At 32.3% G+C, this 14,789-nt stretch overlaps 1 protein-coding gene and 1 pseudogene across 1 annotated transcript; one reads left to right on the forward strand and one right to left on the reverse strand.

Moving 5' to 3' along the window:
• The first annotated feature begins 7,916 nt into the window (after nucleotides 1-7,916).
• LOC123904407 lies at nucleotides 7,917-10,139 on the forward strand (annotated as a pseudogene).
• A 3,493-nt stretch (nucleotides 10,140-13,632) lies between these two features.
• LOC123911041 lies at nucleotides 13,633-14,544 on the reverse strand. The gene has a single exon (XM_045962357.1). The coding sequence runs from the start codon at nucleotides 14,399-14,401 to the stop codon at nucleotides 13,829-13,831; it is 573 nt and encodes a 190-aa protein (XP_045818313.1). The 5' UTR covers nucleotides 14,402-14,544; the 3' UTR covers nucleotides 13,633-13,828.
• Nucleotides 14,545-14,789: the final 245 nt, after the last annotated feature.

Consider the following 14,789-nt stretch of genomic DNA (forward strand, 5'->3'; position numbering starts at 1 on the left):
ACGACATTTGTCAAAAATTGTGGACCAAATTATCTTGATTTCGTATGTAGGGAGTAACTTTCATTTTAGTTTTACCGATTCGCGTACTAATTCATTAGTTTGCTTTTATGGCATCTAAGATGATTTGTGAATTATAAGAGTTGAATACAACTTGTACTCTTTATAATTCAATCTTTTATTCATATATAAAAAAAATCATGAGGGTTAATATCAAATTTGTTATCATCTTCCTTAAGCTAAATTAGCTATTTTTCTAAATCTCACTATCAATTTCTAGTACAACCTTCATAGATATTCCAGTAAAAAATTTGAGTTGAATGTGGTAGAGACTTTTATTATTTTATAAGTAGTAATTCATGGCCCAAATTTACATTATTTAACTATTTATGATTTCGTCAAAAAAAAAAAACTATTTATGAAAATAAAATTTACTAAAAATATGTTATATTCTTTTTTCACAAATCCAATTAAACTCGTACAAAAAAACTATTTTATTTTAATCTGATAAGAGGAACTCATTCTATGATATTTCTATTTCAAGTATAAATAATGACCTATTTTAGGTACTTTGATTTGAGTCTAACTTTTCAACATTAAACATCCAAACAAAGAAGAAAAAAAACAAATATTGGTGACTTGTGAGTCTAACTTTTCATTGCTAATTAAAACCTATTTTTTTTGGGTTTGGTTATGGTGCATAAGCCAAACTTATGCACCATGTATAAGTAATGAAAATTACTCAACGCACCCCTCATTTATTCCACGCACTCTCATGTGCTACCTCATTACTCGCGCTCCCCCATTTACTTTGTGCACCCCCATATGCTATCTCATTACTTGCGCGCCCCCATTTGTTTAGCACACCCCCCAATTTTTTTTTCTTTTTCTCCCATAGATTTCTTACGAGTCCCCCAATTTTTTTCCTCCTCCAGATTTCTAGCGCGTCCCCCAAATTTCTAACGCGCCCCCCATTTTCAATTAAATAATAACTTTTGTTCCTTTGAAGTACATATTTTAAGAATCTATTTTCAATTAATTGTGTTGGATGATTATATAGTCATATTTTAATTTAAAATTACATACTAAAACATGTACTGTAATTATGGTTTAATTTATTACAATTAACATAAATTATTACACGAAACCATTGGTTTTTTGTTTTATTACAAAACAATTAGACAATTATTTTGGTTTCACATAGAAAACTATCAAAATCATTAAACCATACTTATGGTTTCAGTAATAATCAGTATTTAAAATCATTAAACCATTTAGTGTAAAACCATTTTATAATACAAATGGTTTCAATGTATAACTATCTGAAATCATTTAACCAGCATAAAGGTTTCCAAAATTTTTAAAATCATAAAAACACAATATTGGTTTCAGTAAACACATAAAACCAATTTACAATACAAAAGGTTTAACTGTTTAACTCTCTGAAACCATTTAACCAGCATAATGGTTTCCGGAATAATATTGCATAAATAGTATATATATATATATATATATATATATATATATATATATATATATATATATATATATATATATATATATATATATATATATATATATATATATATGTTTCTCCCACCTTAGTATTTATATAAAACCATTTAACAATATTAATGGTTTCAGTGTATAATATCTTGAAACCATTTAACATACCAAATAGGATGAGATTCCGAAAATACCAAATAAGATTAATATTAGTTTGTCTAGCTTTATCTTTTGATTATTCGAGGGATGAGCGAGGGATGAACGGATGTAAACCTGTCGGTCCCCTTTTTAATCCAATTTTATTTATTAATTTTATTTGCGGAAGACAAACAACCAGTAAGCAAAGCGCACGACCAACGTTCGGCCATTTGAGGGTTTAGCGGATGTAAACCCACCGATCCCATTTTAAATCCAAATTATTTAATTACAATTTGTTTTGTAGGTTTTTATCATTTTTTTTTCGTTTAAATTAAACAAATTAGATAATAAATAAATAAAAAACAAATAACATCACAACGGTGCATAAAGTGAGCAGGAGAGGTGCATGTAGCATGAAATAATACAGGCCCAACCCAAAAGAAGGCCCAGCGCAGCAACAAACAAAAAAAACAGGGGGATGATCTGGGCTGTTTGATTAATCAGACGACTCATGCTTGATCAGAAGGGTGGAAGCACTAAAGTTGCTTGATCAAGAATCAAAGGGTAAAATGGAATGGTGCGTGGAAGTAACGATGCGCGCACGCGTAAGGGATTAGCATCCCTGTCTTATGCACCATGCATAAGAAAAACACTTATGTATGATAATTTTTGCCTATTTTTTTATTCTACAATAGGATATGAATCCACTCTATTTCACACTAATTATAACAATTTATGTTAAAACAAACTTCAATATAAATACCCCTTTTCAAAAAAATTATTAATCATACAATCTATCAAAAAAATTAATCAATTTCCAAAAAAGTGAAACATTAGTTAATTATGGCTTCTTCATCTGCTAATAACTTTATACTTCTCTTGCTCTTTATATGCTTAACCTTTAGCACAATTGCATACGGTGGAAATTTTAACACTGATTTTAATATTCTATTTGGAGATAAAAGGGCTAACATACAAGATGGTGGCAATAGCATGACACTTACAATGGATGAGTATTTTGGCTCTGACATTAGTACCAAGAATGAATATTTGTTTGGAAAATTTGATATGCAAATCAAACTTGTGCCAGGGAACTCCACAGGCACTGTCGCTACAATTTATGTATGTTTTTTTTTACAGTATTGCCCTCATTTATGCAATCTCTCAATTCACATTCATAATATAGTAAATGTGATTGATGGGGCTGAAATCACAGTTGCAATGTTGTTGCGGAGACTTTTACAACCGTTATATTGTGAATTTTGATTTTTTATAATTACAAATTCATACAATTTGAAAATCGGTAACTGCTTGATCGATACCTGACAACGCCTGAATCAAGTAGATTTTGATGTTTCAAACTCTAAAATTATCCAATTTGAAATATGGATTGTCCAATCTTGATCCAACTTTCATCGATACTAGGCTAACAACAAGAATGTATAATATGTATGGCAGTAGCCAATCCGGATATTATTATAGATTATAAAAATAGTTATTTTAGTTTTTTATTTTATATCAATAGTGACTTTAATGGGTTTTTTTTCTTTGTATGTAGACAAAGTAACAACTACTACCTGAAATTCACACACTTAAGTATTTTTCTTAAAAGAAATATTTTTTCAAAAAAAAGTAAAACAAAGGGCTCTATGTTTTGAAAGGAAGGCAATGGAAGTTTCTTTGTTTGATGAACACATATTCTTTTAGTTTTTTTTTCTTCCAATTATATTAATATTCTTTTTAATTAGTTTTACCAAGAACTTATGGTGTAATATTTAAGTTTTACCGGGCTTTCATTAATAATTTTGGTAACTTGGATGGAATCCATGTGTGAAATGCCATTATGGTGTCCTTACATGCAAGCCCTTTTAATTAACAGAGGCAACAATTGGTAATTTTATTGTATAATCAGCATCATTAGGAACTTATTATAACAAAAGAAATTAGAAAGAAAAATCAAGGGATATATAGATTGAGTATTGAAGTGGGGAAGTTAGTTGTGAGAAAATGACAAATTCTAATTCGAAAATCAAACTAAAGTTTTATAATTGTCATGGTCATGGGGTAAGAGCACTCTCAATGGATGAGGCCATTTTAAAAACAATCATGCCCTACAATACTGAAAATCTTCATATAAATGCAACTTGATATAAATGTACCGACATTTTAATTTTTTTTAATTGTTTATTAGACTCTAATTCAATCATGAGGGTTAGGGAGGATTGAAGAAAATGGATACCGCAATTTTTAGGTATTTTTTTTTGGTTTATTTGACATACTCTTTTCTACAAAATAGTATGGTAGTAGAAGTTATTATTGATGATGAATTATGCATCTTATTTTTGGTTGGAGTTGTTATTAGCTAAACTTTTGACACAGGAAGCTTTAGCTAGTAAGTGTATCATTGATAATCCATATGAATCATGTTATGCCTTTTGTTTGTTAGAGGTGGAGGATATTACCATTTTTTTTTTCTTTGAGTGCGTGTTTTTTTCCAAAAAAAAGTGTGGTTGCGTATTTTTAAATGGTTGCATGTGGATTTTATCCTCTATGAAGAGAGTTGGAGCCACCTCAATGTGTTTCGTTGGTAAAAACCGAGAATGGTGACAAAGTCTGGCACTTAACTTGATTGGCAACTACTTACGACAGATGAGAAATAATATTATATTTAATTATGGGAGAGACGACGTTTGTCAAAAATTGTGGACCAAATTATCTTGATTTCTTATGTAGGGAGTAACTTTCATTTTAGTTTTACCGATTCGCGTAATAATTCATTAGTTTGGTTTTATGACATCTAAGATGATTTGTGAATTATAAGAGTTGAATACAACTTGTACTCTTTATAATTCAATCTTTTATTTATAAAAAAAAATCATGAGGGTTAATATCAAATTTGTTATCATCTTCCTTAAGCAAGGTAAATTAGCTATTTTTCTAAAATCTCACTATCAATTTCTAGTACAACCTTCATAGATATTCCAGTAAAAAATTTGAGTTGAATGTGGTAGAGACTTTTATTATTTGTGTTGGATGATTATATAGTCATATTTTAATTTAAAATTACATACTAAAACATGTACTGTAATTATGGTTTAATTTATTACAATTAACATAAATTATTACACGAAACCATTGGTTTTTTGTTTTATTACAAAACAATTAGACAATTATTTTGGTTTCACATAGAAAACTATCAAAACCATTAAACCATACTTATGGTTTCAGTAATAATCAGTATTTAAAATCATTAAACCATTTAGTGTAAAACCATTTTATAATACAAATGGTTTCAATATATAACTATCTGAAATCATTTAACCAGCATAAAGGTTTCCAAAATTTTTAAAATCATAAAAACACAATATTGGTTTCAGTAAACACATAAAACCAATTTACAATACAAAAGGTTTAACTGTTTAACTCTCTGAAACCTTTTAACCAGCATAATGGTTTCCGGAATAATATTGCATAAATAGTATATATATATATATATATATATATATATATATATATATATATGTTTCTCCCACCTTAGTATTTATATAAAACCATTTAACAATATTAATGGTTTCAGTGTATAATATCTTGAAACCATTTAACATACCAAATAGGATGAGATTCCGAAAATACCAAATAAGATTAATATTAGTTTGTCTAGCTTTATCGTTTGATATTATTCGAGGGATGAGCGAGGGATGAACGGTTGTAAACCTGTCGGTCCCCTTTTTAATCCAATTTTATTTATTAATTTTATTTGCGGAAGACAAACAACCAGTAAGCAAAGCGCACGACCAACGTTCGGCCATTTGAGGGTTTAGCGGATGTAAACCTGCCGATCCCATTTTAAATCCAAATTATTTAATTACAATTTGTTTTGTAGGTTTTTATCATTTTTTTTTTATTTTTTCGTTTAAATTAAACAAATTAGATAATAAATAAATAAAAAACAAATAACATCACAATGGTGCATAAAGTAAGCAGGAGAGGTGCATGTAGCATGAAATAATACAGGCCCAACCCACAAGAAGGCCCAGCGCAGCAACAAACAAAAAAAGCAGGGGGATGATCTGGGCTGTTTGATTAATCAGACGACTCATGCTTGATCAGAAGGGTGGAAGCACTAAAGTTGCTTGATCAGAAGGGTGGAAGCACTAAAGTTGCTTGATCAAGAATCAAAGGCTAAAATGGAATGATGCGTGGAAGTAACGATGCGCGCACGCGTAAGGGATTAGCATCCCTGTCTTATGCACCATGCATAAGAAAAACACTTATGCATGATAATTTTTGCCTATTTTTTTATTCTACAATAGGGGCATAAGTTATGGTGCATAAGCCTTGCTTATGCACACCATGCATAAATACCCCAGACTGCTTAGCACGCCCCCCAGTCTGCTTAATGTGCCCCCCATATGTAGGGAAATTGTTTCATAAACACTTTTATAAACGCAGCGGAATTTTAAAATTAAAATTTCCCATCAATGGATTCTTGTGAATGAGCATGATCAGGTCTAGAATATTACCTTTGAAGAACAAATTTGTGGCCGCCTTTTGTGATCACAAGCACCGCACTTGCAGCACCTCCACTTAGTCCACACGAACAGGAACCTTCGATCTCACAGTGCTAGCTGTTCTTGGATGAAGGCTGAGGGAATCTTGTGCGGTTTAGGGTTTAGAGAAATTCAGAATTTCTCTAAATTCAGTTAGGGTTTTAAAACGTAATTTCTGAACCTCATAAAGCTCTATTTATAGAGTTTCTTATGAGGTCTTTAATTTACACGAAATTGGGCTTCTCAAGCCCAATAACCGTTTGTCACTAACTGCACCCCCGCAATAAGTCTTACTTATTTTTTCCTTCTTAACTGTCCTTATGTGTGTGACCTTGTAGGTTCTTATGACGTTGGCAATAATATTAATCGTAATATTATAAACAGTGAGCGGTATCTAGCAACACATCACTGTTACCCAAGTCACAGGAATGTCACGTGATCTGACTAACCTTTTCGTGATAAATATTTTGTGCACAATTACCCTTTTGCCCTCATGTCTATATTGAACACAAGGCATAGTATGTCATCCTTGTCTAGTTCAATATTGGGCCCATAGACATATCTCCCGTTATGTAGGAGGGACAAATCCCATCTAGGTCACTCATGTCCCTCAGCATGATTCGTGAGATACCCATCAACCAACTTTATAATTATCCAGTTACGGATAACGTTTGAATGGCAACAAGGTATTACACTCCTGCATCTAGGGTACATAGTGGTTTCAGGTCGAAGGGTGAAATACACCTTTTATCACTATGAGAAAACTTATGACATTTCATAACACTCTATGTAGTATTCTCATGGTGGGTCAATCCGATATAAAGTTACCCTTAACATTTATATCTATGTGAAGACTTGATAACTCATTATCCATGATCAGTGAGATATGATCATCAGTCTACCAACATAATAGTCTTTATGCTTTAACGTTATCCCATTTCACAATAAAGCTTGACTATGGATATGTTTAAGAATAGTGTTCTTATATTTAATGGAATCTCACGATTAAGTCATACTTAACGTTCCATACAATGAACTTACTATTCTAGGGACTCTATTATTATTTAATACATAAACATAATAAAGAAAAGCCTTTATTTAATAAGTAAATTATCCAATACAAGTATCATGCAATTATAAATAATTGGCCTCTAGGGCTTACACTAACACCATATTGCTCAACGCACCCCCATATTGCTTATCGCCCCCCCATATTGCTTAACGCCCCCTAAATTGCTTTATGCCCCCCAAATTGCTAAGCGCGCCCCCCACCCCCTAACATAAATAACACACAAAACCATTCCTCAAGCAGAATGGTTTTGGATTACAACCCTCTAAAATCATTCGATAGTAAAAATGGTTTTGGCATTATAAGTACATCTAATGTGAAACCATTCCACAACAAAAATGGTTTTGGGGGGCGCGAGAGAAAATTTGGGGGGTGCGTGAGAAAAAATTGGGGGCGCGTGAGAAAATTAGGGGTGCGCTAAGTATATGGGGGGACGCTAAGCAATTTTCATTATTTATGCATGGTGCATAAGGAAAAAGCTTATGCACCATAACCACTACCCTATATTGATATGAATCCACTCTATTTCACACTAATTATAACAATTTATGTTAAAACAAACTTCAATATAAATACCCCTTTTCAAAAAAATTATTAATCATACAATCTATCAAAAAAATTATTCAATTTCCAAAAAAGTGAAACATTAGTTAATTATGGCATCTTCATCTGCTAATAACTTTATACTTCTCTTGCTCTTTATATGCTTAACCTTTAGCACAATTGCATACGGTGGAAATTTTAACACTGATTTTAATATTCTATTTGGAGATAAAAGGGCTAACATACAAGATGGTGGCAATAGCATGACACTTACAATGGATGAGTATTTTGGCTCTGACATTAGTACCAAGAATGAATATTTGTTTGGAAAATTTGATATGCAAATCAAACTTGTGCCAGGGAACTCCACAGGCACTGTCGCTACAATTTATGTATGTTTTTTTTTACAATATTGCCCTCATTTATGCAATCTCTCAATTCACATTCATAATATAGTAAATGTGATTGATGGGGCTGAAATCACAGTTGCAATGTTGTTGCGGAGACTTTTACAACCGTTATATTGTGGATTTTGATTTTCTATAATTACAAATTCATACAATTTGAAAATCGGTAACTGCTTGATCGATACCCGACAATGCCTGAATCAAGTAGATTTTGATGTTTAAAACTCTAAAATTATCCAATTTGAAATATGGATTGTCCAATCTTGATCCAACTTTCATCGATACTAGGCTAACAACAAGAATGTATAATATGTATGGCAGTAGCCAATTCAAATCGTTATACTGAAACATAAATTATAAATAGGGAAAACAAATTACAACTATTATCGATAGACAACTTAACATTGCATAATTTAAGGAACTTTTACTTATTGTATTTCTATTTAATTTGATATATATGTTAAACCAAAAAAAATTAATTTGATATATATGTATATATATACAGCTAAGTTCTTAAGGACCACACCATGACGAAATTGATATGTAATTTTTGGGCAACTTGTCTGGTGATCCATATATTCTCTCAACCAATTTATATGCCAACAGTATTGGAGGTCATGAGGTGCAATTCTATCTTTGGTTTGATCAAACACAAGACTTTCACACTTACTCTATTGATTGGAATTCCCAGCGCATAATGTAAGTTTTTCATTGTATAAGTATATTTCCTTTAAATTTATTAGGATTTTTTAATTTGGTTTTTCACTGGTTCCCTCCACTTAAGGTACATAATTTTATTTAAGGCATGTCATCCACTAAATGTGGCACCTCTCGTTGTTGAATTCAAATTTTGGATCACCATCTAAACTTTCTTATAGACCTAATACCCGAGTTAACCTGTATCCCATATTCTATACTCCCTCCGGTCCTTTTTATAAGGAACACTTTGGAAAAAAAATTTGGTCCTTTTTATAAGAAACTTTGATCAATTTTCAAATGTTTTAAATGTTCAATTTCACTTATGCACTTATTTATTATGAGAGAGAATTTAAAAATAAGTAAGTTAAAGAGTAATTAATTAAGGGTATACATGGAATAAATTTAAATTTGTAAGAGTATTAAATGAAAATAACTATGTTAAATGTGTTTCATTGGTCTGTGTGATTTTTTCAAAGTGTTCCTTATAAAAAAGACCGGAGGGAGTATTAGATTACACAAAATTTTAAATATTAATGATCAATAACACCGATTAGAAATTAAATGTTAATTAGAACCTCCACAAATTGACCAACATGGCTGATTGGGTGTAATAAGAATGCACACAATGCAAATCATAAAATTACATGATTCTATCATTATCATAAATCTATGTCCCTTGATCTAATTGACCTGAGTTTAATTCCTTTAAACAAAATTATTTCTAAAAGAATGTAAAAAAGAAGTAAAATTCTATATATATATATATATATATATATATATGGAACAAACAATGTACAATATATAACTATATCACTTGTTTGGAATCTTTACGGAATATTGGTGATAACATACCCATAAGAGTGATACATAATAGGCAAAATATTGGGGTTGCATTCCCAACTAGGTAACCAATGAAATTATACACAACACTATGAAATGGAGATACATGGGCAAACAAGAGGTGGAAAAGTGAAAATTGATTGGTCAAATGCTCCATTCACGGCTGGATTTAGAAACTTCAATGCTAATGCATGCATTCCTAATCCATCAAATAATTGCTTAAGTTTCAATGGTGGAAAAAATAAAGGTCTCAGTTCGGAAACAAGGAAGCAACTTAAAGTGATTCATTCAAAATGGGTTGTTTATGATTATTGTCGTGATTTTAGACGTTATGCTCGTGGTCTTCCTTATGAATGCCGCAAGACAAATAATCGCTTAGCTGGTCACTAAGATGAATATTAGAGATTTCATGCAATCATGATGCATCTTGTTACCAAATATATACCGTAAAAAATAATATTGTGAGTTGTAAAATGAAACTGCAGTGGCAAAATGAAATGTTTTTAAAATATAGTGACTAAAACTCAAATGAATCGTAAGTACAGGTAGACATGGCAATAAAACCCATATCCGCGGGTACCCACCCAAACCATACCCGCTTTGACGGGAAAAACCAGAGTTGACTGGGTTTGGGTTTTCCCCAATTTCAAAAGATGGGTTTGGGGCGGGTAATGAGTACATTGATCCCCACCCTGAACCCGTCCCCGAACCCGCCCCACTTATACTAAAAATTAGATTTCACCTCTTTTAAATTAGAAACGCTTAAAAAATCTCTTAAATTACGTTCATATATTTATTTTTTATTTTAATTTCAGTATTAAACAAACCATTTTCTCTATTATCTTTTTTTCTTTATTTAAAAAAATATTGTTGAGAGAAAATAATTTTGGACATTTACCTTTTTTTTTAATAAAAAAATACTAAAATATAATCTAAATTCATGTGGAAAGAGGCGTAATGGGGATACCCGAAACCCGATGGGGATACCCGATCCCCGTTGGTTATGGGTTTGGGGTTATTATTTTTATCGCCGCTTAAATTTGGGATGAGTTTGGGAAAACCCGAACTTTATGGGTTTGGGTTTGGGGAGGGCAAAACCCGTCCCCGCCCCGCCCCATTGTCATGCCTAAGTACAGGGACCTTTTGCATATTTAACCCATAGTTAAAATATGTACTATTTATAGTATTTTAAATTTTTGTATTGTTTTACAAGGTTAGTTTTATTGAGAGAATTAGTTGATATTTTTACAATAGTATTTATTGTAGATTGTAGAAAAAATGATATAATTAAAAGTATGTTAGTAAAGAAATGATGAATACAATTAAAAATTAAAAGGGGACTTATAATATAAAACAAATGACAAACTCAAAAGAATCCTATATCAGTAGTAAAAGTGATTACAAATAGCTATAAAGATAAATACAGGCTTATTCAACATTTTTTGAGTGAAAGATAAATACAATGGAACTGAGGATCGAATTCATAACCTTTAACATACTATCCAAACTTCTCACATGTAGACAAACTAAAAGTGATTAAGACTAATATCAACTATTGTGATATTTCCGGCACATAACTTTAAAATCATTCTAACACTACATATATTTTATAAAAATTGTTAATACCAATATAAAAATAGTTATTCATAGTATGTAGTGTTCACTCGGTTAAAGCAAAAGTATTTACCATCAACTGATGCATAGTTAGTTGACACAAAATTAGCTTATAGATGTTAGCTGACGCTTAAATACAACTAGCGACACCCAATTGGGCTTATAGTTGTTATTGAGCCTTATTGGATCCATGGTAATGTTGACCTTCCACTCCAAGACTTGTTTGATAAAGCACGTCTTCTAACATTTCAATTAGACATCTTATCTATTAGTTTTATTTCTTTATCTAGTAGACATTTCATCTACTAGTTTTAACTGCAACATTGTTGTTGCTCTCACCAAACTCCAATATCCTTTAACTTTGTCTCGTCCAAGCTCTAGTGTCTTTCTCGCGAGCTATCTCGCACTCAGTTAGACACCATTGTATCTTGTTAAGATTCAGTGTCATTTTCTATGTCTACCGTCTTTGTTGCAAGCTTCTATGGCCGTCAATGTCTTGGTTGCGAGTTATCTAAAGTGTTTTCATGACATGTGCTCCATTTTTTACAACATTGAGATGGGTCCCACTTTTGGATTTCTGAGCTGGGTTCCATTTTTGTTAACTGTTAAGAAAATTAAGGGGTATGTACTTGTCACCCTTTGAGCTAGCTTTTGAGATGAGATTCAAGCTCATTTAACAATAATATTATATTCTTCTAAAGTGAAGTCTATAAAGAATTTCTTAAACTTGAATAATAGATTTGTAATAAAAGCAAACACTATGTATGAGTGTTTTAGGAACAAACTCAAGACTAAAGTTCATGGAAGATCAAAATTTGTAAAAATTTAATAGAATCAAAGCTAAAGTTAGCAAACTCAAAGATGTTAAGTTTATATATAGGATCTGCATAAACATAACTGAAATTTAAACTGTCATTGTATTTGTAACATCTTCTACATCAATTTGTAGGGATCATATTTCATCCATTGTACCCTGCAACATGCTCGAACCGACCTATTGATACATCAAACAGGTCTTGAAAGCAGAGTAGACAAACTAAATTACACTGTTGTCATACCATATATTAGAGACGGGTTTCTCTCTAATTTTGGCGTCTCTAACACTTGACAAAAATTCAACTTTTTCTAGTACTAATATGAAGAACTACATCTAATGTTTACAATCGTTTCGCCAGCCGTTACACTACTGTCACAAATTTTGGAGAACCATATGACCTGATTTATAATTATAAGTAGAGAATTCGGGGGTTCAAACCCCGGACACTACATATTACGATGTCCTACCCTGCATATTAGCTGAGTAACATTTCTAAGTAAACTCCAGTTCCTTTTTAACGACCTGATAAACATTTAAGCACTTGGAGAACTTCCCTTAAAAGCTAACTATCAAAGAAAAGAACTAAGCAACATAATCAGAGTTGACGTCTGAGCATCGTCCCTATTCCGGAAGCTGCTCTTTATGTCACTGTACTCGGTCTTTTCAGGCAACCCTTTTGTAGGTAGCCTTTTACGAGCTTCCAACAATTAGGCTCTAATACCAATGAAAAAAAAAAACAGAATCAAATAACTCCTTAACAGACTTAACTAACTCTTTTATTTTATGCCATTCCTAACCATTTTTTATTTGTCATGCACCTACTATATTATAAGCTCAAGTTTAGCTTAGCTAACGAACGGTATGCCTTCATAACCGGCATTTATGAGCTGAGTAACTGTAACATTTCTAAGCCTAAAGCTAACTATCAAAAAGAAGAACCAAGCAACATAATTAGAGACAACGTCCCAGCACGGCCCCTGAAAGACAACCTTCCGGCAGCTTCTCTTTATATCGCTCGGTCATTTCAGGCAGCCCTTTTGCAGGTAGCCTTTTACGAGTTTCCGACAACCAACCTCTAATATCAATTGATAAGCATTCAATCCCTTGGGATGAAAGCTCAGAATACAAAGAGAACCAGGACTCTCCCTTAAAAGCTACTAGTCCTAGCTATCAAGTAGAAGAATCAAGCCACTTAAATACTCCACCAAATTCTTCTACTAGCTATCAAGTAGAAGAATCAAGTTGTCCCAATGTGGGACAAGAATTTAGGTTTTTGTCCAGTCGCTTGGCCCCCAGTTTGTCCAGTCCCATGAACAGTTTCTTAAAATCAAAGGGACCCTAAGTCTCTATTACACTCATTTCATTTCAAGTAACATATTTCTATGACACTCAATCACTCACTCACATTATACAAGTTCATATTGTTGTATGATTTAAGTAAAAATACAGACATTACTCAAATTCCATTATCATTAAATTACAAAAAAAAATAATACACAACAAAATTCAGTACATCATCATGTTAACATTACTTAACAATCAAATTAATCCCAAAAAACAAAACAAATAAAAAATTTACATACATATATGTATACAAAAACAAATATTAAATACCTGTATATAAAAAAAAAGAATCAAAAGCCTTTGATTAAACCTGAGAACTCTTCTCCTTCATAGACAAACAATACTTAGCAATTTCTCTAAACTTAGGAACACTCCTAAGATCAATCTTAGTACCATCTTTCAAAGTAATAACAATATCACCCCATTCACCAATGAACCTAGGAACAACTTGAACATCTTTAATCACACTATATGAAAAGTCACTTCTATCCTCACCAGTTAAGCCTGATATTACGGACACTCTTAAGTTAGTGAACCTGTAACGAAGGTAAAGTGCCCTTGAAACTGCTGCTAAAGTTAAGGGCAGCCATACAAGAGTGAAGCCTAGTAAGAGGTTTGTGATGAGATCGCCGTAGTGAGCTCCACCGTCGAAGAAGATGGTTTCTTGGTTGGGGTTTTGGGTTTGGGTTTGTGTTGTTGTTGTGGGTTTGTTTGTTGGTGAGGAGGAGACGTGGAGTTTTGTGGTGAGTTTACGGTTGAGGTTGGGTTTGGTGAAGATTGGGAAGATGGGTTGGAGAGTGTGGTGGTGGTGGTGGTTGATGGTGGTGATTGTGGTGGTTGTTGGTGGTGATAGGAGGGGTGTAGAACTGCAAGCCATGTGTGTTATCCGTTTGAAAAATGAAGTTATGATTTTGAGTGGAGGTGATAAACACTTCAAAGAGTTTTTTTTTTCTTCTTCTTTTTTCTATTTTAAAATAGAAAAATTAATTATTTGATTTTTAAGTTTTTTGTGTTATTTATGGGATTGGTTGGAAAATAGAGTGGGGACAATCTTTTTTTTTTTTTAAGAGGTTGTGAGTTAGCCACATGATGATGATGAGGTGACTTGATTTTGAAGAGCTTGTTGTGAGTGAGGCCCAATGATTTTAATGGAGTTTAGAATGTGAGAAGCCCAATGATGTTTTCATGAAGTTAAAATGATAGAGATTTCTTTTTGCATCCTCCGTCCTTCTCGCGCCCCCCATGCGCTTTCAATTTTACTCCTC

The sequence above is a fragment of the Trifolium pratense genome, linkage group LG2 (genome assembly GCF_020283565.1).
Source record: "Trifolium pratense cultivar HEN17-A07 linkage group LG2, ARS_RC_1.1, whole genome shotgun sequence".
Lineage (NCBI taxonomy): Eukaryota > Viridiplantae > Streptophyta > Magnoliopsida > Fabales > Fabaceae > Trifolium > Trifolium pratense.

Coding starts and splice junctions, on each gene's coding strand:
- LOC123911041 (XM_045962357.1), bottom strand. CDS start 14,401: ATGGCTTGCAGTTCTACACCCCTCCTATCACCACCAACAACCACCACA.